This window comes from Glandiceps talaboti, chromosome 17 (assembly GCF_964340395.1).
Source record: "Glandiceps talaboti chromosome 17, keGlaTala1.1, whole genome shotgun sequence".
Lineage (NCBI taxonomy): Eukaryota > Metazoa > Hemichordata > Enteropneusta > Spengelidae > Glandiceps > Glandiceps talaboti.
This window is the reverse complement of record NC_135565.1, coordinates 10,556,742-10,579,241: the sequence shown is the minus strand read 5'-3', so window position 1 is coordinate 10,579,241 and position 22,500 is coordinate 10,556,742. Positions and strand designations below refer to the sequence as shown.

At 35.0% G+C, this 22,500-nt stretch overlaps 1 protein-coding gene across 2 annotated transcripts in view; it reads left to right on the top strand.

The window, feature by feature from the left end:
• The first annotated feature begins 4,431 nt into the window (after positions 1 to 4,431).
• The window catches only part of LOC144448713 (arylsulfatase B-like), a 20,326-nt gene continuing 2,257 nt past the window's right edge, over positions 4,432 to 22,500 (top strand). The window contains exons 1-13 of one of the 2 annotated variants that reach the window (XM_078139012.1): positions 4,432 to 4,663; positions 7,151 to 7,262; positions 11,522 to 11,573; positions 12,409 to 12,512; positions 13,420 to 13,526; positions 14,712 to 14,776; positions 17,739 to 17,840; positions 18,093 to 18,153; positions 19,022 to 19,119; positions 19,982 to 20,124; positions 21,036 to 21,097; positions 21,647 to 21,761; positions 22,414 to 22,457. In XM_078139012.1, coding sequence (XP_077995138.1) covers positions 4,480 to 4,663; positions 7,151 to 7,262; positions 11,522 to 11,573; positions 12,409 to 12,512; positions 13,420 to 13,526; positions 14,712 to 14,776; positions 17,739 to 17,840; positions 18,093 to 18,153; positions 19,022 to 19,119; positions 19,982 to 20,124; positions 21,036 to 21,097; positions 21,647 to 21,761; positions 22,414 to 22,457 — 1,249 coding nt within the window. In that variant the 5' untranslated portion in view covers positions 4,432 to 4,479. Of the gene's footprint in view, positions 4,664 to 7,150; positions 7,263 to 11,521; positions 11,574 to 12,408; positions 12,513 to 13,419; positions 13,533 to 14,711; positions 14,777 to 17,738; positions 17,841 to 18,092; positions 18,154 to 19,021; positions 19,120 to 19,981; positions 20,125 to 21,035; positions 21,098 to 21,646; positions 21,762 to 22,413; positions 22,458 to 22,500 lie in introns of both variants that reach the window. The other variant, XM_078139011.1, reaches the window with a different exon arrangement.

The following is a 22,500-nucleotide window of genomic DNA, read 5'->3' as shown; positions in this document are numbered from 1 at the left end:
CCTAGTCGTATTTAGCAGATTTTTCAGTTTGGGAGGGGGATGTCCCCCCCCCCCCCGAAGGTTTAGAGATTTTTTGAATTTGTTCTAACTTCAGTTCTTTTTACAGCATTTAGTATAATATATGACTTGCAAATTGTCAGTCTTAGTTCACTAAAATAACAACTCGAAGACGAAAATTTGGAAAATTATTGTGAAACACTGTGACTATGGAATTATGTCTTATAATAGATTTATATTGTATTTGATGTGAATGGGATGTGACTTTGTTGTCTGACAGGTAGCCTGACGATTATTATGGTGTCGTGTAAAACAAACCAGTTAAAATAGCCTGGACAGTTTTTCTGACATCATTTTTGTCATAAAGTTAGCTATTAGTTCGTGATCATGATCATTGCCCAGTTTGGATTGTACTGTCAGTGTCACATTTTGTTTCTTCTCTTCAGTTTTCTAAGATGTTGTAAAAATTTGAAAATAGTCTGTGTCTGATCGACAGCTTCATTATTCGATCGGACGCATTACATGAAGTCCCTCTAGGGACTGTGAGTGAATTTAACAATCACTGTATCATATGCTCTGAGAATCGATGGTTCACTGGCATCGTTCAAGAACATGGATGTATTAGTGATAAAGGAATCTCTCGGTGTATACTCAATAATACGCATCTACATACAAGATATCAAAGCAATCTGAAAAGTAGAATTGAGGAAGAACTTAAAAATATCATTTTTGACAAAAAAAAACCGCAAAAATTGAACATGGCACATATCAACTTGGTATGAACAAATCTGAATAGCCTCCCCCCAAGGAACTTGCACACCAAATATCAAAGTATTCATACTGTCGGTTTCGGAGAAGAAGATGAAAATAGAAAAAGTTGACGGACGTACGACAGACGACGATGAAGAATCAACCTAACACTTAAGCTCCACTCAGCTGTCGCTAACAGCGGAGCTGAAAATTTGATGGGATTAAATGTCACATCCTGCATTATGTCCATTTTTACGATACAAATAGAATGGACTGTGTGATCATTAAATATGTGGGTGGGTAATTACATAAATATATCTTATTTAGACAGAAATCTCCGATAAAGTGTTTTTCCATTCGAATATCTCGTTTGTTAAAATATACATACATACATACATACATACATACATACATACATACATACATACATACATACATACATACATACATACATACATACATACATATATGCATGTTATACACACACATACACATACATACACACATACATACACACACACATACATACATACATACATACATACATACATACATACATACATACATACATACATACATACATACATACACACACACACACACACACACACACACACACACAAACACACATACATACATACATACATACATACATACATACATACATACATACATACATACTTACATACATACATACATACATACATACATACATACATACATACATACATACATACATACAACAGTTATTTATTCAGGATTCATGATAAACATTATACAAATCACAATGTTTATCCCCCAAAAATTGACTGGACAGAAGATTTACACATTCATGTCCTTACATCTTCTTTGCCATGTTCTGAAAGAGCCTATAGCAGCACTAACACTCAGGTATCGTGCTAACCACTTCTTGGTTTGATGCGGGATGCCAATCAACTTAAAACCAGGTATTACACGTTTGTGAACTGATCCTAAACTGCCGATCACTATGACAACGATTCTACAAAAGAACCCTAGGTTATTAATTTCAAGGGAGAGTGGTATATATTTATCAAATTTCTCTGTATAACACCTGTCGATGTGACCATCAAATGGAACTGAAACTTCAACGAGGAAAACTTCATGGCTAGTTGTATCAATAATGGTTATGTCAGGTCTTATTGCTGTAGTTGTGAATGATTCTAAATCTGCTCCAAACATGTGTGGAGTTAAAATAGTGTCTTCTATGACGAGATGAGAGACATCTTTGACAGGAATTTGCTGAAATATCAAATTAACGATCCTATTGTGCCTGTCTTGATACAGTCTTTGGTATTTTGTACACCCATTCAGTACATGTGATACAGTGTCAGTAGGGTGATTGCACAAAGTGCATTGTTTATTGTATTGAGTGGGGTAGTATAATGACAGGAGACTGTTGCACTGTAAAAGTTGTAGTCTGCCTCTAATGATAAAACTAATGATGCTATCTTTTAACTTTAAGTTTGAGAGAAAGTAATTTGAAAGTTTGTGATCAACCTCGGTGGCTTCGCGGACTATTCGGCCCTGTGATTGTTTTCCTTTCCAGTCCGTAGCGAAGTTTGCAAGGTGACTTTGTTTACACAGTGAGTACGCAGTATTTGAATTTGTAGTTGAAACTGTAACTTCGTTGTCGACTTTCATTGTTAGGGTGTAATTATTATCATCAAATCCTTTTCTTAATTGCATTCCTTCACGTACACATAGATCATTCAGATGTACCCAGTCAGATTTTGGCCAGTTAACTTTGGAGTGTTTCTTCAGATTTCCCTTAGATATTTCATACCCAGCGAAGGAATTGTCTTCAGTGGTTGATGTAGATGCCCTTGTTACTTTTCTCTTTTGCATGTGAAGATTTAAAGATGAACGTGCAGTATTTTGAACCTGCATATCGTCACTATTTAAAACGGATAATTTGAAAGATATATGCTTGCTGGAATAAATTGTCGTTGGATTCAAAATCCCCAAACCTCCTTCAGACCGTGGGCAAAAAATGTATGAACGAGTGGATGATTTATTTAGACTCAGCCAGCTGAGTCTAACATACATACATACATACATACATACATACATACATACATACATACATACATACATACATACATACATACATACATACATACAGACATACTGTGGGGTCATGATGGTTAGCGTGACCAGCTTGGAATCTACAGGTTGCAGGTTCGAGCCCTGTCGCTGCCTGCTGTTTGTTTCTGAGTGGCCAAAGCCGTTGTGTCGTTCTGATCCAAGCCAGGGGTAATAATTGTAAAGCGCATTGAGCACGGCGTGGGGAAGCGCTATATTATAAGCCAACATTATACGTACGTACATACATGCTAGCACGTTTTAGATGTCCGTCTCATTGTTTGTATACAGGAAGACGACAAGGTATTGATAGAGCTGAATGTATTTGAGTACTTTGCGATTCAAATCAAATCGAGGACGAATACCATTTCCTATTTGAAAGGTTTTTTGGGGGTTTTTTTTTTTTGCAAACCTTAGGTTAAACAAATTAATTACAGAGACTTGCAGTCTTTATTTATAACTCAATCATCAAAAATTCAAAAATCAGGCCAAAAGCAAACAATTTAATGGAACTGTAACATTTTTTTGGTTACGTAAGCTTGAAATAGTGCTTTGGGCCTATGTGAAGTGAAGTGAAGTGAAGTGGCTATGACGGACTAGATTTATGTAGCACTGTTATGTTTACTTTCACTATATTTCACCTGTTTGCTCAAAGGTCAATAAGCATATGACATTATATCAAACACACGTACAATGTTGATAACCAAGTGTCAACTCAACGCAAAATCATGATTTCGTGCTAATATTTGAGATTTGCTGAGACAAAAATGATTAATGGTACAGTTGTTACTCTTGAAGCTGGTCATCAATTTTAGGGAATTGTTACACTGTGAAGTAGTCAATACCTATTGAAAGATATCAGTACAGTTGCTGTTATTTCCTAAAAACACATGGAAATCATATGTCATAAATCATACTTCAGTTTTCTACCAATCGTTATAGAATTGCTTATGTAGCATCCGGAAGTAAAGGTTTGACCACATGACGCGTGTGCATAATCCACTACAAGCGACTCCAATAGCAAAACACACACGCAAGCACGCGTATGCGCATGCATACATACATACATACATACATACATACATACATACATACATACATACATACATACATACATACATACATACATACATACATACATGCATGCATGCATGCATACATGCATACATACATACATACATACATACATACATACATACATACATACATACATACATACATACATACATACATACATACATACATACATACATACATACATACATACATACATACATACATACATACATACATACAAACAAACATACATACACACGCACAGACACATACAGACAGACAGACAGACAGACAGACAGACAGACACACGCACACACAGACACACACACACACACAGGAGTAGGAGTACACTTTATGTAGAGTGTCTTGTAATACATATCGTATACCGGATGTTAGTGATGAACTGTTAGTATTATACATGACAGAACCATACACTATCACTCATAACGGTTTAAGTATATTCAAATGTCTTTATACCACGTGATGTTGCGCATGGCCAATTACTTAAGCTTGACAGTATCACACAAAACACATATGTTGAGAATTTAGACACAGATATTGTTTTCCTTTGCAATGTCTATACGAACACGACTTATACTTGCCTGTATTCTTATCGTACTAATAATAACCACTTTCAAGAAGGACCGAGGCCAGAGTGTAAAAATTCTTGATCATCATTTTATTGAAGAATTGTCTCGCAGTGATGAAAGCACCGATAACAAACCTAATATAGTTCTTGTAGTAGCAGATGATCTCGGTAAGTTGTTCTGGTGTTTTTCTATTTGTCTGTCTGTCTGCCTGTCTGTCTGTCTGTCTGTCTGTCTGTCTGTCTGTCTGTCTGTCTGTCTGTCTGTCTGTCTGTCTGTCTGCATGCCTGTCTGTCTGTATATCTGTCTGCTCGTCCGTCCGTCCGCCCATCTATCTATCTAATATCCATCCATCCATCCATCTAATAGCCATCCATCCATTCATCCATCTAGCTCGGCCAAATAAAAAAACAATTGTTTGGTTCCGGTTACCCGACCCCACTTAGTTTTTCACGCCGACCCTAAACTTTTGTTTACGCATACGTATTCGAGAAAAACATCGCGAGAATCGTGAAGACTCGCAAGGAATAGTGCACGCTGAAACTGACTTCAACTTAAAAAGACAAAAACTGTTCTTCCAATCCCTGTTCCAATCTGTAATGGTTGTACATCTGATGAGAAGAAACCAATAACACATATACCATATGGAAAACAACGGAAAAACATAACTAACTGAACTAGATACTCACATACGAAAAAAATATATCTTAGAAAAATAAAATAACTGCCAAACCTATTCTAAAATTGAGCGTAATCGGAACCACACCCTTTTTTGTTAGGTTTAAGCTCCCTACATGTTTACTAAAGGGATATCTTTTTCTTAATGATACAACTTTCAGTAGGCCATGAGGAATTTGAATTATGAAATGCAGCAATAATAAGTATAAGATATTTGTTGAGCGACTTTATAAAATGTAACAATGTTAGTATATTTATGTCGAGTTAGGTTATAAAATGTAATCTGCTTACAGTGTTAGTATATATTTGTCGAGTTAGGTCATAACATGTAACAATGTTAGTATATTTATGTCGAGTTAGGTTATAAAATGTAACAATGTTAGTATATTTATGTCGAGTTAGGTTATAATATGTAACAATGTTAGTATATATTTGTCGAGTTAGGCTATAAAATGTAACAATGTTAGTATATTTATGTCGAGTTAGGTTATAAAATGTAACAATGTTAGTATTTTATGTCGAGTTGGGTTATCAAATGTAACAATGTTAGTATATTTATGTCGAGTAAGGTTAAACAATGTAACAATGTTAGTATATTTACGTCGAGCATGTTTAATGTCAATTCATTGCTTAATTTCGAAATTGCAAATTGAATTCTCGATGGGATATTAATGTCGTAACATGAGCATTCTGCGTCAGCCTACCGAATAAAGACTAAAACATTGTTCTAAGTTTTTTTGCCTTTCTATTCTACACAGACATTTAAATATCGAAAAATAAAATAAAATATAATTAAGATACGAATATGAAGTTCAAATTGGTTCAATTTCATTTATTGTAATACTTTCATTAGTGTGAAAAATTCAGCCTCAAACTAAAATATTTGTTATAGTTTTACGAATTTTTGCTAATTTAAGCTAGCAATTAAGGAACTTTCTGCTACGTGTATGGGAGACATAGCTGTATGTTAATCGGATTGTCTCGCACATAGTAACATGTGTTGTGAATGGATTAATATAAACGAGGTAGGCAATTTTTCTAGTAGCGTGTTATTTTAGTAAGAGTAATACATCACTTGTACTTAAGGTAATCCTATTTTATGTATGATACACGGTTGGCACTGACAACCACTGGCCAGCTTTGGGTGAATAACAATTTGGGGGAAAATACACATGATTTTTGCCTAAATAAAAAGCCATGAGTAGATAGTTCAGAATAGTATGACACTTGTAGGAGAGGAGATATAGAAGCTCAATAGATTAATTTTATCTCTAATTATAATTTGCTTTTCAGAATTTACGGCAGGGGAGAGAAATTAGGGTGGGCTATGGAAATAGTGGGGGTTTGAAGGGGGCTATGAAAATTCTGATGGTCTGAAGGGGGGGCATGAAATATTTTGCTCATGATTTGAGCAAAATTAAACCTCGGGAGAGATCGTTTGCCTAGTAGATTTGCGTACACACCCTTCCATACCTTCCACACTAGCTATCATGGGGGGGGGGATATCTGTTTCTGTCCACAATCAAGATTACAAAAGAAAACGTTGCTGGCTAAGTATCTCCAAGTACAGCTTACAACCCAATGTGAGACTTCTGTTACATCTATTTGTAAAGAAATCTCTTATTGTTATATGAGTGAATGCTGAAGTCGATTGCCAAAGTCATTTTAACATACAATTGTACATCTCTAGAATGCATGGGAGTACTGTATAATTAGACATATCAAAATACGTACAACCTGGGAGGAGGCTACGAAAATTCTTGGGGATGAGGCTGCGAAAAACAAATTTACCACAATATATTCTCCCTAGCCCCAGCCCCCCCCCCCCCCCCGGCCATAAATTCTGAATGCAGCCTTAACACCAAATGTTCCAGTTTTAACGACAGCTAGCTACTCAGTGACATGCCCTCACCATAAATATTTATAAGCCTTTTAAAGACTCTCGTTCATTATCTTGACATTTTATTTTTGATTACCAGGATGGAGTGAGGTTGGATACAACAACCCGTACGTCATAACCCCAACATTAGACTCTATGGCACGGGATGGTGTGATTTTAAACCAGCTCTACGTGTCGTCTTCATGTAGCCCGTAAGTGTCAATAAAATACTTCTGATGTTAAAGTGGTTGGATGAGAGAGGTTTATATTCATTTGGATTGCATATGAATAAGACAACTCAACTGTGATATTGTTTTCTCAGTGATATCAGTAACAGTCCATGTTTGTACATGCTGTTAAAAAAAATATGTCAAACATTTGTAGCTGGAAATACAGGCAGTGCTTGTAAATATATTGGGTAAACACAAATAATGACAATCTCACGATCTGTCTGTACTTCAACTATCACTCCTTTTCATATATTTAAACATCACGACGAAATAACAGTTGGATAATTTGTGTTTACTTCTGTGTGATTATGTGTGATTACCCAGTTTGTTTAATTCCTGTAAGTGTAATAAACAACTGTTCACACATTTTTGGCGACAAACACAGACTTCGTCTTAGTTGTTTCACATTACTTTTTCAAGTAGAAAACACAGTGTAGTTATTTTATTAATTACAAAATTTAAAAAAAAAATAACACCAATCTCAATTTAATTCGATTGCGCTTCGAGAACAAATTCCTTCCAAATAAAGGTTTTCAAATATAATTTATCATCTTCTTGTCAAGTTAATCACCAGTGTTGTATTTACTATTGATTCTATGGCGATATTAGACTCTAGAACGAATTAATTCTAATTACCTTTTGGCCTCCATTTTAATCATTTCCACTGTGAATGCTGATTGTTTTCTTGGTATTTAACTGATAATGTGTTGAAATTTTCACGAAACAAAATGACAGAAATATTTACAGCTAAAATGACGTTGGTTTGGTGTTTAGTGTTTCACTCATGTAACATGACACTTTTGACACACACACACACACACACACACACACACACACACACACTCAGGCAACTTCAAATGCAAATGAAACAATTAAACAAGTGCCGTACACAGTGGGGATGTGGAAGTAGTCAAGTTTAAATGTTGATTATCAGATAGAAAATGGTACAGAAACTGGTACAGAAAAATATCAATAGCATTATGAAATTGCCTTCTGAGTATCACTATTCTCGGGAACAACATATACTCGGTTTAGTAAATATATATATATATATATATATATATATATATATATATATATATATATATATATATATATATATATATATATATATATATATATATATATATATATATATATATATATATATATATATAATCAAATTGATTATTCCCACCCTGCTTACCCAAGCATCGAGCACTCTATTCTACGAGTTTGATACTATTTACTATATATATATATATATATATATATATATATATATATATATATATATATATATACATACATATATGTATATATATATATATATATATATATATATATATATATATATATATATATATATATATATATATATATATATATATATATATATATATATATATATATATAATACGTTTTGATTTCTATTGTAAATTTGTATCAGGTTTTGTACACTGGCAGTAAGTAATGAATTTGTTTCAGGGGTTAAAAAAGGGACACGGGCCAAATATTACTTATTGAAATTGTTAACCGAAGTGTATTGGTAAATATTCACTCTGCTTCACATATGTGCAGCGATTTAAAAGTTTATTCCATAACAAATGAAATTATTGAGAACAGCGTATAATGAGGATATCAGGAAATAATGAATTCGTGTAAAAGCGTGTAATTTATGAATCATCACTGTCGGCGGCTGTGTCTTACGTAAAATTGTATGTAATTAAATCTAAATACATTGGTTCAATATATTTATCGGTATATTGTACAAAACACAAGGCAGATGTCGTCAAATAAAGGAGATTTAATCTGAATGCCTCCCGTAATGAGCAAAACCATAATTTTTTTGTTCCTACACACATTGTTGGATTGCAAAATTCAAGTCTGTAGCTATTATAAATGAGGTACCCCTTAATTGGAAAATTAATTAAATGAAAATGTACGAAATTTCAACATACTGACTAATTATTGGGAAAGTCATTATTTATGCAAATGTCCCATTAAAAGTAAAGCTACATGATCAAGCTTTAAAGTACATGTGCACATTGTCATGTTTGCTATATGATGTAACAAAATATATGAAATTTCACGCTTCCATTCCAAATAGGGGTATAGTTATCAAAAATCAGTAATTATACAAATAACATATTACTATCAAAAACTATAAGAAAAAGTGCATTTTGTTGTCATGAGTGAATACGCCAAATTATGTAAATTCTGAAGCTTGCATTCTTTAGGTACATCTTAACTGCATTAATTTATGCATATTACTTCTCTGGACAAACTTCATAGCATATAGGTGTGAACTATTATGGTTGATTTATGTAGCAAAGTATATTAAATTTGAAGCTTGCATGCTCAAGATACAACCTAATTGCCCAAAATTATTAATGTATGCAAATGATTCATTAAAGCTACGAGCTATGTTAACAGGCGTTATATGATATGCGAGCCTTGTTATGACTGTTTTATGTGCCAAATTATATTGACATTTGAGTGTGCATTGTTTAGATATACTAGCTTAATTACTGGCCAGATGTAAACAGAATGCCTTTCATGACAGCAAACCTTTATATTTTTGTTCATTTACGCCATGTCGAAAAGAAAAATCCTGTGCTACCCGACATGACATTGTATATCCATTAAGCTGGGGTCAGAATTTACGGCAGGGGGGAGGGGCTGGAGAGAAAATATTTTGGTTAAATTTGTTTGCACACCTTTGCAACTCCAGCGTCCATACATATTAATGAGAGTTTTTTTTACAAATAGATGTGGATTTTCCAAAAAAAGGTCTGACATTAGCCTGTAACTTGTAATTGGTACTTGGTACCTACATTAAACATAACAAAGTGCATATGTGTTATAATGCTTGTTGATGTAGCTTATAGTTTTAATGAGAAATTTGCATAAATATTAATTTTCAGTAATGAAACTCAACTTCCGCAACATTTGGTACATATATCTACCATAGCCAGTTGGCCTAGCTTTTAGTGTTAATGAGTAACTTGCATAATTAATTATCGTCAATCATTAAGTCATATCTAAATAATGCATACTTCAAATTCAGTATAATTTGGTACCATAATAATAGAATCCAATGGCACAGTATTTAGGTTTAATGAGTGATTTGCATAATTAATGAGTTTTCGTAATTAGACTATATACATAGAATGCTGTTTCAAATTCATATATAATTAGGCACAGCCACCAACCATATCAAATTACGCATAAAATAGTTAATTAGGCTATATATTTAAGAATGCATTTCAACAACGTGTCACGGGAAGCATTTTCTTTATATCTGGTAATATAATGAAACCCAGATGCAAGTTTGTCTATTGGATGTGGTTGCCAGGAAACTGCCTCCAACAATATTGCCTCTATCAGCAGTTGTAGGATTCCAGAAACTATTAAAATACCGAATAAGCTCTATTTATTGACCAGATTTTAAATCTCCTTTATACATTGTTACCACTCCATCAAACGATTTGCATTTTCCCGACATTTTTTCTTTTCATCCAAACATACTTTCAAGTTATATTCATTTTTTTCAATGTTAAATAATTGTTAGCTATTAATTGAATAAAAGTATCAATCTCATCTACAGATGTACTGTTTCCCTCATAGTTATGAGTTTATAACATTAGAGGAAATGTTGAAAACATTTGATTGAACAAACATTTGAACAAACCAGAGTAATAAAATAGAAACCATAAACAGAGCATCATCTGCCACAGCAACCTATGTTATATTGCTACAACTTCATGTTTGGTAGTATGTTTGTCAAATGTTTGCTAACATTGCTCTATGTATGATGCAGTTATATGACCAGATTGCTACCATGGAACTTAAACAGTGATCGGGTGACAATTTCTTAAAGATAATGGTATCATATATTTAGAAAATGTAGCAATCTGTGCAGCATATTCCTCTGAACCAGACAATGATGTGTAGCAAACTGTAGCTAGATTTTTGTCACGCTAGACGATCGACACAACGTTTATTTATGGCAACATGGTCCAAGGATGCAAGTGTACTTGGTATGCTTGTAGTAATTTGAGGATGTTTATTCGCAATGCAAAAACGTTGCCATTATTAATGCACTAAAAAATCAAACAAATCATTGTATAAAATGAACACAATGTTGACTCTTCAAATTAAAAAGTGGATACTATCTAAAAAGCGTTTTGATTCTACAAACAAAATTATGTATATGTAATTATTGCAAAAGTGATATTTGTTGATTCTTTATATTTCAGAACGAGGGCAGCTCTGATGACTGGATATTATGCTTACCGCCTAGGTTTCCAGGTATTGTACAATGTGTGAATACATATACCATTTTACTCTCTTCCAATATGGCTGGTGCCGCTATTCTGTCTGCATATATCACATTGACCATTTGCTAGCTATGTACTCATTAAGTTCAATCTCCTTATACGGCGTGCCCGCGTCCACTAAATATATACTCATATACCAGAAGTCAATGTCAAACCTGCACTCACATCATTTCAAAGATTGAACCATTGACATAGTGAATGATTGTATTGTTCGCAAGAATTGTTCGTCTTTCATCCAAGCAAAAATATGAGTGACTTACGTGACCTAGTCAATACGAGTCAAAGACGAGTAGAGACAATAGCCATAAGACAAGTATTTTCGAGCTGAGTGACGAAAAATATTGGGAATGAGTTGTTGATCTATCAAAAGCTAGATAAAATGATGTAAACTCGAGCTCAACTTTGAACTTATTCTACTCATACGTCAATCAGCGCTGCAAATGACGTACATGTAGACACTGTTTGTGAGATGTAAAACTACCAGGGTATAAATCCTACTTCTTCAAATCGAAAGCGTACAATTTGGCATGTGTGGTATAATGCGTATTGTCAACATACAAACACCTCTCCATCAACAGTAGATGTCAGGGATATGGCATTTGAGTATCCCTGTAATTGCTGGATTGAAAACTGGGCAAGCTGATACATTCGATATAAAGCAAGTTCATCATTGTGAACCGCAGAGTCTCCTTTTACAAAATAAACTATAATAAACATTCCGTCAGTCTAAATGTCCACATCGAAGTACATCTATTTTCCATCATGTTGAAAGTTTCTATCAATATATACACTTCATTGTATTTCAGGACAGGGGTTTGCTACGTTACCTACCTACAGGGATACCATTGAATCGTACATTATTTCCTCAGAAACTGAGGCAGCTAGGATATTCCACATATATGCTTGGAAAGTAAGTTTTGTATTTTATTATACACATTTTCACATTATACTGTTATGTATGTAATGTATGTAATATAATGACACAAGCAAATGGATATTAGCATTTCTATTTTGTATTTACTGGGAGTTGGACTATTGTACGTTATTTGTGGCAATGACAAACATACTTGTAGCGATTGTTAATATTATGCACTTCAGATATAAATATTCTACACCCCTTGCCAACTAAACTCGACTACCCATTCTCAAAGCCAAAGGTCAGCATATACAATTTTAAAATAAATGTCCAAGCCCAGTTTGATATCATGCAAAAAATGAAGCCATTTTTGCATCCAAAATGACCTCAAATATTGTGTTAACACAATAGGGAACTTGCAAACCCGCCATGTTGAATTTTGCATCATGGGAAATGTGATAATAAATACTAATCAATTAATAATGTAAACAAGATTGTTACATTGTTTATAACCACCAATAATCAATTCATATTTACCCTGACCAGTGTGGGAGGTTTATTTCATCAGTAGCTCCAGAAAAGATATTACGATAATCCCATAGTCCTTTGCGTTTGAGCATGCTCAGTCTAGATTGCAAGTTTCCTATTGGAAAATTGAAAGTGCATTCTACTTTAACTATTTCGGCATGGTCTTGTATATATGAAAAATGGGATATTTATAATCGCTGGTCATAATATGTGGTGTGGCGGCGGTGGCGGCGACGGCGGTGGTGCTGGTGGGGGTGGTGGTGGTGGTGTTTTGTGTCGTGGTTTCTAGTGATGTCAATATTCGATAGGTTTTTGGGGGGTTTTTTTAGGGGGGGGTTCTACGCACGTTTTAACTATTAATTCTCACAACTGAATGGCATATGGATGAAAACTCATTGTTTGCTTACAATTGTGTATTACTTGTTTCCTCCAGGTGGCATCTTGGATTTTGTAAATACGATTATACACCTAACGGACGTGGATTCGATCACTTCTATGGTTATTACCTTGCATCTGAAGATCACTATACACATACGGGCGGTAAAAGTTGTGTTGTGTTTTTCTTAAAGTTTCATTGTAGATGTTAGCAGTTGTCTGTTTTTGTATATTTTGTGTGTGTGTGGATAACTTTAAAGGTGTATCAACTTAGTAAAAATCGTGCAAAAATACATACACTTTGTCAATAAGTACCATATATTGTTTTTTATAAATATTTGCAATTGTCATGATGGGTGAATGGTTAAAGTGACCAGCTTGGCATCTGCATGTTGCCGGTTCGATCCCCATCGCTGCCGTTTGTTTCTGAGTGGCTAAAGTCCTTGCGCGAGATTTGAACCACAATCGTGCCTCAGTCAACCCAGCTGTATAATTGGGGACCTGGTAGGATAGAAGTTGCAATGTGAATGCTTTATTTATATGCGCTTATAAAGGATGCAATATATCGTATGCTCTCTAGGAGTTGAGGAAGTACAAAGGGCCGTTGTGCTGCTATAGATCCATGCCAAGGGTAATAATTGTAAAGTGCTTTGAACACTAAGTGGGAAAGTGCTATATAAAAACCAACATTATTATGTATATTATTAGTGTCTGACTTTTGTTTGTGTAATTGATAATAAAAAAACATCGTGGCCCCTATTAGCAGTCGAGACTCTATACTCTCTAGTTTGGTAGTGACATGGCATTGGGCATCTATATTAATTTTAATCTCTATTTCCATATTTTCTTTCGATACCCCTGATTTTAACTGGGAATTATAGCAAAAATGATGTAGGCTTGGTGTTTCACTCGTGAGACATTACATTTCGGACACAGAGCTAGACATATTTCAACTCTAGACTAATACAGAGACACAATAAGAACAGCAAGGTCCTTTGCCCAATCACATTGAGCAGTGATAAGCATTCTTTCGCAATGCAGTAACAACAGGCTTTCTATACACATGGACTTGATGATTTTAATGGCTGCAATTGTTTAACTGATAAATCAACATTTCAACTTGACTACTTCTACGTCCCCACTGTGCGCGACACCTACGTAATTGTTGCTTTTGCATTAGAAGTTGTCTGTGGGTGTGTATGTATTTAAATGTCATGTTGCATGAGTGAAACACCAAGCCTACATCAGTTTAGCCGTATTTTGATTGTAACAGTAAACGTTTTAGATCTTTACTTCTAAGGCTCAAACTATATTAGGATATAATACAACCTAGGCCATTTTTACCAACAGGTAAATATCTGGATTTGAGAGAGAACCTGACTCCAGATTGGAATGAAAATGGAACGTATTCAACGGTAAGATATAAACTATTGGTTTATATGTTAACAATTTATTATTATTTTTTAGTGTTTGTGTTCTTGTATTTCTATTTTTGTTAAGTATTATGTATTTATCATATGCAGTTTTGTGTCAAAGACTAATGATTACACTATACTATGCCACACTACACTACGCTATGCTACACTACACTACATGTACACTACGATATGCTACATTACACTATGATACACTACACTACATTACACTACAATATGCTACACTGTACTAAATTACACTACAGTGCGCTACATTACATTACACTACACTACAGTATGCTACCTACACTACAAGCTATTAAACTACACTACACTATAATATTATTATGCTATACTATACTATACTATACTATACTATACTATACTATACTATATTATATTATAATATACCTAGGGATAATGCTGTGCCATGATTCGCTAGAATCAGTCACGTGATAGGAAAATAGAATGACTATTTCCCTAGGGGAATAGTTACATCAACTATTACATGGTCACGTGACCACCGCGAGTTCACAGCAGGTCAAAATGGCAGCTTCTGACTATGTCGTCTGCCACCGCGAGTTCACAGCATTCGCCTTTGGCCTCGGGAAATAGCATGTGATTCTGGTAACTCACAGTCCCTCGGGTGTAATAAACGGGTGCTATAGCCCTCATGGCCAGGCAATATGTGTTCAATATGCTATGTTATGAAAAACAGCTGCTGCCATTTAAACGGAGACTCCCTATTTGGCAAATCAAACCATATAATCACTCAGTATGGCAAGCTATGCAGAGGCTTGTATACGGATACCTCGAAAGTGTCAGAAAATGATTCATGGTGATCTATTAAGTTAACATATAATATATGATGACAGTCATATATAATCACATTGTCAGACATTTGTCATAATGCGCTAATCTTGCGTATACCATTTCAAACATGTTCACCCACGCTATCTTTATTCTGAGTAACTCAATAAGCATCGCAAATAATGCATGATTTTGGAAGGTCAATTTCTTTCCTCACATACCGACAATCACATAAAAACAATCCACTTAGAATCTGACTAGAGACATGAAAATATAACTGTAAAAATACAAATTGTGATAATATGAGCTTATTACCTGATAGCATCTCTTCATTCCCCATATCGTCGTGAGTACCGTTTCCACAGTGTCGTAACCCACTGCTTCTTTTACGACACAGTCCAAGACAAACCGCCGGAAGGTTATTATTTCACAGTGTCGCGGAAGAAATAACAGGTCTGGTTTGTGAGAATGTGTTTCCGCAATGTGACATGAGTTGTAAGACAAGTGTCACGTTGCAAAAATGGCATGAATGGCGATACGATGAACAAAGAAGTGATATCACACAATATAACCCATTTATATCTCCAGTGTGAAGCCCCTTTATCATATGCCTATGCCCAGGAATTCAAAGAGAATACACAAATGCATTACTAGTTTGTACATTGTTGAGTGTTTGTTCTGTGTTAATAACCCAGTAGATAAGAGGTAAAGCAAATTGTTGTGGTAACTGATCCCCTGTTTATTATGAGATTAGAGGTGTTTTTATTTAGCTAAGAGGAGAAGAATGGCCAAGATATCTTTATTTAGTCAATACAGAGAGAATTATGCAGCTGAAAGAGAGAAAAGTAGCCAGGGAAAGATGGGGGGGGGGGGTTATATCATCACAAAAATCATTGACCCAATATTCACTTCAGGTTCTAATAAACATAACACTTATAAATGGTATATGGTGACAGTTGTCACACTCCCATTGTCAGATTATTTTAATACGCCATACTTGTTATGATGTTCTTATCTTTTATATAAAATTTCAATCATGTTTGATCATAGACTCTTGGTGTTCGAACACTCGAAGTTCGTGTCAAAGTAGTGAAGACACTAACAAACATGAAATCCGCAAATGATGTGTGGTGACAGTTTGCATACTCCATTGTCAGATTATTTTAATACGCCATACTTGTTATAATGTACTTTTCTTTTTATATAAAAATTCGATCATGTTTGATCATAGACTCTTGGTGCTCGAACACTCGAAGTTCGTATCAAAGTGGTGTGAAGCCACTAACAAACGTGATATCCGTAAATGATGTGTGGTGACAGTTTGCATACTCCATTGTCAGATTATTTTAATACGCCATACTTATTGAGATGTACTTATCATTTATACAAAATAACAATCATATTTGACCACACACTCATGGCGTTCAAATACAATTCATATCAAAGTAGTGAAGGCACCAAACAACATGGCACATAATTCATAAGAATGACATATGATGAAAGTCTGTAGTATAACTTAATGTTGGTTTGATACCAGTGTTCCACGACATGTAACATGACATTTTGACACACACTCAGGCAACTTCAAATGCAAAAGAAACAATTACATAGGTGCCGTGCACAATGGTGATTTAGAAGTAGTCAAGTTGATATGAAAATACACAGTTGAAGCCAGTAAAATCATCAAGTCCATGTCTAATATTTTCATTAGAAGTCTGTTTCTACTGCACTGTGCAATGCTTATCACTGTTCGATGTGACTGGGTAAAGGATCCTGCAATGTTTGTTGTGTCTATGTTATTGTTAGTCTAGAGTTGAAATATGTCTATCTTTGTGTCAAAAAACATATCAATGTCCCATGAGTGAAACACCAAGCAAACTTCCATTTTAGCTATTATATTGCTTTTATCCATACTGGTCAAGATGTACTAAATCTTACATTTATAGAACATTTCAAACGTATTTGATAATGTACATTGATGATCACTGCAAAGTCTAATATGAGATTTCACAGTTACCAAAATTGTTTTTTATCATCCTCAACATGTGTGACTTGATAGTAGATCAATACAGGTGTACCATAGGCAGAAATAAGTCTGATTAGCCATTTCACATTTAAAACACCCTTCAATGTTATTCTTACCATTTTGCAGGACTTGTTCAGTCTGAAGGCTGTGAAGTACATTAACAGTCATAACACAGAGAAGCCTTTGTTTATGTACCTTGCTTTCTCAAACGTCCACAGTCCATTACAGGTATGCCCATAACAGTTACTTTTAGCATAAGCTATGTTAATACCTGGATGCACCACTGGAGGCGCACTAATAACATGGCTGCTCCAGCTGGTGGTTGAGCATGCGCAAACTTGACTCCTGTCATTGTCAGTACCAGAAAACCTGTGTAGGCACAATCTAGTACCTTTTGACAACTCAAAAATATAACTTGATGTAGTATTTTCAGCACCGATCTAATTATGCACTCCTTTTGTATTCGCAATTATGATACAGGTTCCAAATAAATATGTTGATATTTACCCAATGATGGAGAGAGGGAGAAGAATGAAATTAGGTTAGTCTTTAGATTAATATTCATGACGTCAGATTACAATGATTGCCATGGTAACATGGTAAATAATAGATTGCTAAAATATATGTCTTTTACATATATATTCACTACAGTAGTTTACTAATTTGGTTAAGCACTTAATGTGATTAACCTGTTAGTTATATGATGTGTTGAACATCAAAACCAAGTACTCTTCAATAACCTTGAACCATTCTAGTTTAAGACATTGCCAGCACTGAAGTTTACTGAAGGCTGGCAAAACTACTTCTGCGGAAAACGAACTTTCAGCTTACCAAGATAGACGCAAACATAAACTATTGTTGTTTGATGTGGTAGATTACACAAGTGGGTGATAGAGGTGCTTGTGTTACGTGGGTATAATCATACTGTAATCATGATAGTGTAAACATTGGAAGTAGTCCCTAAAAATGTACACTTACAAGATCGTCAGAAACACCAACCTGCAGCGCAAATAAATTAAAATCAACGTCCAATGTAGAGCTTATATCAACCTGTCGCAGCAACAATTTCATCTTGTATCTACCTGTAGTAAACCGAAAGCTCGTACATGTATAAAAGGGTTCTACGACAATTCTTCCCCTGAGAATTGTCCACAAACAACTTTTGTTGCAGTTGTCCAGGCCTGGAGCAATTTTCGAGGAGGGGAGGGGGTAGTTGTCCTGATACATTGTAACGTTTGGATATATACCAGATTACAAATTTGGCTATGTTTTATTTTATTTCCAATTATAGTAATTTGTAATGTCCAAAGTGTTACCGTAGTATAACAGATAAATATGCATGTGTGATGACACACACAATACTGGCGATGTCTTATAATATTGACTGTAATTCCTCTCTATTATTTCAGGAATGATTTCGGCAGTCGATGATGCAGTAGACACTGTTGTTACCGCGATGAAAAGCCGTGGAATGTGGGAAAATACAGTGTTCATATTTATGTCAGACGTAAGTTTTGAAATTTTAAATCTGAAGATAAAATGTACTCTTCTATGCGAATCCAACTTTATTACATAATGCAAACATTCAAGTGTACATTTTCCCAGGTGGTAACAACGTCGGAATTAAGTAATTTTCAAACATTTTATGAGCTCTCTTGATTGACTTTTATATACTTACTATATTAATTATAGATAACATAAACTAATTCGCTAACTCAATCATCGCTCATTCATTCAGTCACTCACTCACTCACTCACTCACTCACTCACTCACTTACGCTCGCACTCATTCGCCCACTTACGATCTCACTCACGGTCACTCACTCACTCACTCACTCACTCACTCACTCACTCACCCATTCATTCATTCATTCATTCATTCATTCATTCACTAATGATCACTCACTCACTCAATTACTTACTCGCTCACTCACTCACTAACTCACTCACTAACTCAAGCACTACTACTCCTAGATATCATCAACTTTATGCATATGCGCCTTGACTGCTAGTCTCAAACCCAACGCCATGTTCATTTGAAACGTGAACGTTATTTGTAATTGTTTATATTTTTCCTCTGCTTTGTAGTTTTCGATTTTGTGTTGAACTTTTCCTTCTTGTGTAGGAATAAAGAAACAACAACAACAACAACAACTCACTCATACACCTACTCGCTCAATCAATCAGCCCACCGGTTAATCAAATGAATTAATCATTTATTCAACCAGTCAATCAATAAATCGATAAATCGACCAATTTGGTCTATTATTCTACCAGTCATTCAACAAATACTTGATCAGTAAAGTCAAAAGTTTCAATGTTACATGTTGTGTGATATATTTGTAATCGACAAGTGTGTACTTTCATAGAATGGAGCCCCTGTAAATGACAGATTTTTCGGCAACAACTGGCCCTATCGGGGTGGTAAAGGTACACTTTGGGAAGGAGGAACGCGTGCCGTTTCATTTATCCACGATAGGAGACTCAAAAAACAAGGCTATGCTTACGATGGGTAAGTATTAGCGCTAAAATGATGTAGGCTTGGTGTTTCACAGATGTGACATTGCGTTTTTTGATACAGAGATAGACATATTTCAACTCTCGACTAACAATAACAGAGACACAATAAACACAGCAGGATCCTTTACCCAATCACATTGAACACTGATACAGCATTGCTAGTTTTTCACAGTCTCTAATGAAAACATAACACATGGACTTGATGATTTTAATGGCTGCAATTTTTTTTTTCTAACGGATATATCAACATTTGAACTTGACTACTTCTACATCCCCACTGTGCACGGCACCTTTATAATGTTTCTTTTGCATTAGAAGTTATATGAGGATGTGTATTCAATGTCATGTCACATGAGTGAAACACCAAGCCTACATCATTTTAGCTATAATGGACAAAATACATTTAAATTAAAGTTGAATCTGAAAATTTAGTTTGAAGCTATTACTATACGAAGTGTATTTTAGGGTCGAATGGCGAAATATTTCATACCAAAATGTCTTTAGTTATATATTAGAAACCCCATGACCACTGTTACCATCATACATTGCACAATTACAAGACAGACGTTGCTATGCAGAAAAAAATAATGACAAAATGTCGATAAACAAAATTAAAAGTCGTTGAGTGCAATAAAAATTATATTTGTAAAAAAAAAAGTGTCTACATTATTAAATAAAAGAAAGCTTTGGGGCTATAGCTGAGTTGTCATCTTTCTCAATGATTTCAAGAAGTAACGAAAGAAAGAATTTTTCACAAACCAAGAATCACGAATAGAGTCTACGTTGCACATGTAGAAAATGTTATACATTAACTTGACATAACATTTGTGCAGTTACTAAAAACACACAGATGAATGTGTTAATATTCGTTATATTTATAAGTAGGTGTTTGATATTTTTCAGGTTGATGCATGTAGTTGACTGGTATCCAACTATACTGTCTTTAGCTGGAGGCAAGGCCACAGGTAAATTTAAGCCAATGTCTATATGCATTAGAATTTTAACTAAAGTCATGATTTGAATGAATTTTATGACAGACAGACAGACAGACAGACAGACAGACAGACAGACAGACAGACAGACAGACAGACAGACAGACAGACAGACAGACAGACAGACAGACAGACACACATCCATCCATCCATCCATCCATCCATCCATCCACCCATACATACATACATACATACATACATACATACATACATACATACATACATACATACATACATACATACACTCACGTTGAAACTCAGTCGAAACTCATTTCCTCGGTTTTAATACATTTAGCTCTGCACATTACATTGAGAATTGTTCTCGCCAGTGAAACGCAATGATCTAAAAAAACATACGCATGCACGCGTGTGTGTGAGAGTGTGTGTGCGTGCGTATGCGCGTGTTTTATCTATAAACAATTCTCTGTGATGTGTCGCTTTGGACTTATCGAAAAATTTACTAACCTATTCAATACACTTCCAGAAAGTATCCGTTACATAAAACATTGTCATGCATTTCAGATCCAGACATGGACGGTCTTAACATGTGGGAATCTATATCACAAAACAGTGTGTCTCCAAGGACAGAATTTGTTTACAATATCAACGTAGAGGGTGATCCAGGTGCAGCCATTAGGTAAACAAAATAGGTCTCCCCCCCCCCCCCCATCTTTTTTATAAGGTCCTGAATCGGGTCGTTGCATGCATGGCAGTGTATGATCTTTCAGACATTTATATCGCAGTTTTGTTGACTCAGTCTAGTCTACAATGTACTTGCTAGGTAGTCAGTTAGTTAGTTACGGGGCATGTTGACGTTGAGATGTTGAGTAACAAGTGTTAAAATGAGGTTAAGCAGCGCGTTCCAGGGTACCTCTCACTGTCTGCTGCAAAAAGAAATTGCACATACTATATACGTTTAGCAAGTTATTTTTTCGCTACATTTTATCTAATGAAATAAACCAACGTACGTGCCACCATGCAGACATCACAATGCAGACATAAAAAACATTGGCGCCCGAATGTCTGCATCTATTTGCATTATGTGTAAATATTTATTTCATTCCGGATACATGTAGCAAGAATTTGTGATCTTGTTCAGTTAAAGTGAAAGTTAGATAGTTAGCCTTGGGGAGGGAAAACTGCATAAATTATAGAAAATGTTGGGTTGAGGCAGGGGGCAGTTATATATATTTATTGTCTTTGTTGGGTTGTTGCAATTTCTATTTTTTGGTCAAAGTACGCTTATGATGTCATTTGATTTAATAGAATTACTCTTTTTTTTACAACAGGATGGATGAGTACAAATTAATCATCGGCAAAGCAAATAACCCAGGTAAAATAACATGTCAAAATGGTGCTTTATTTCCATGTTCTGT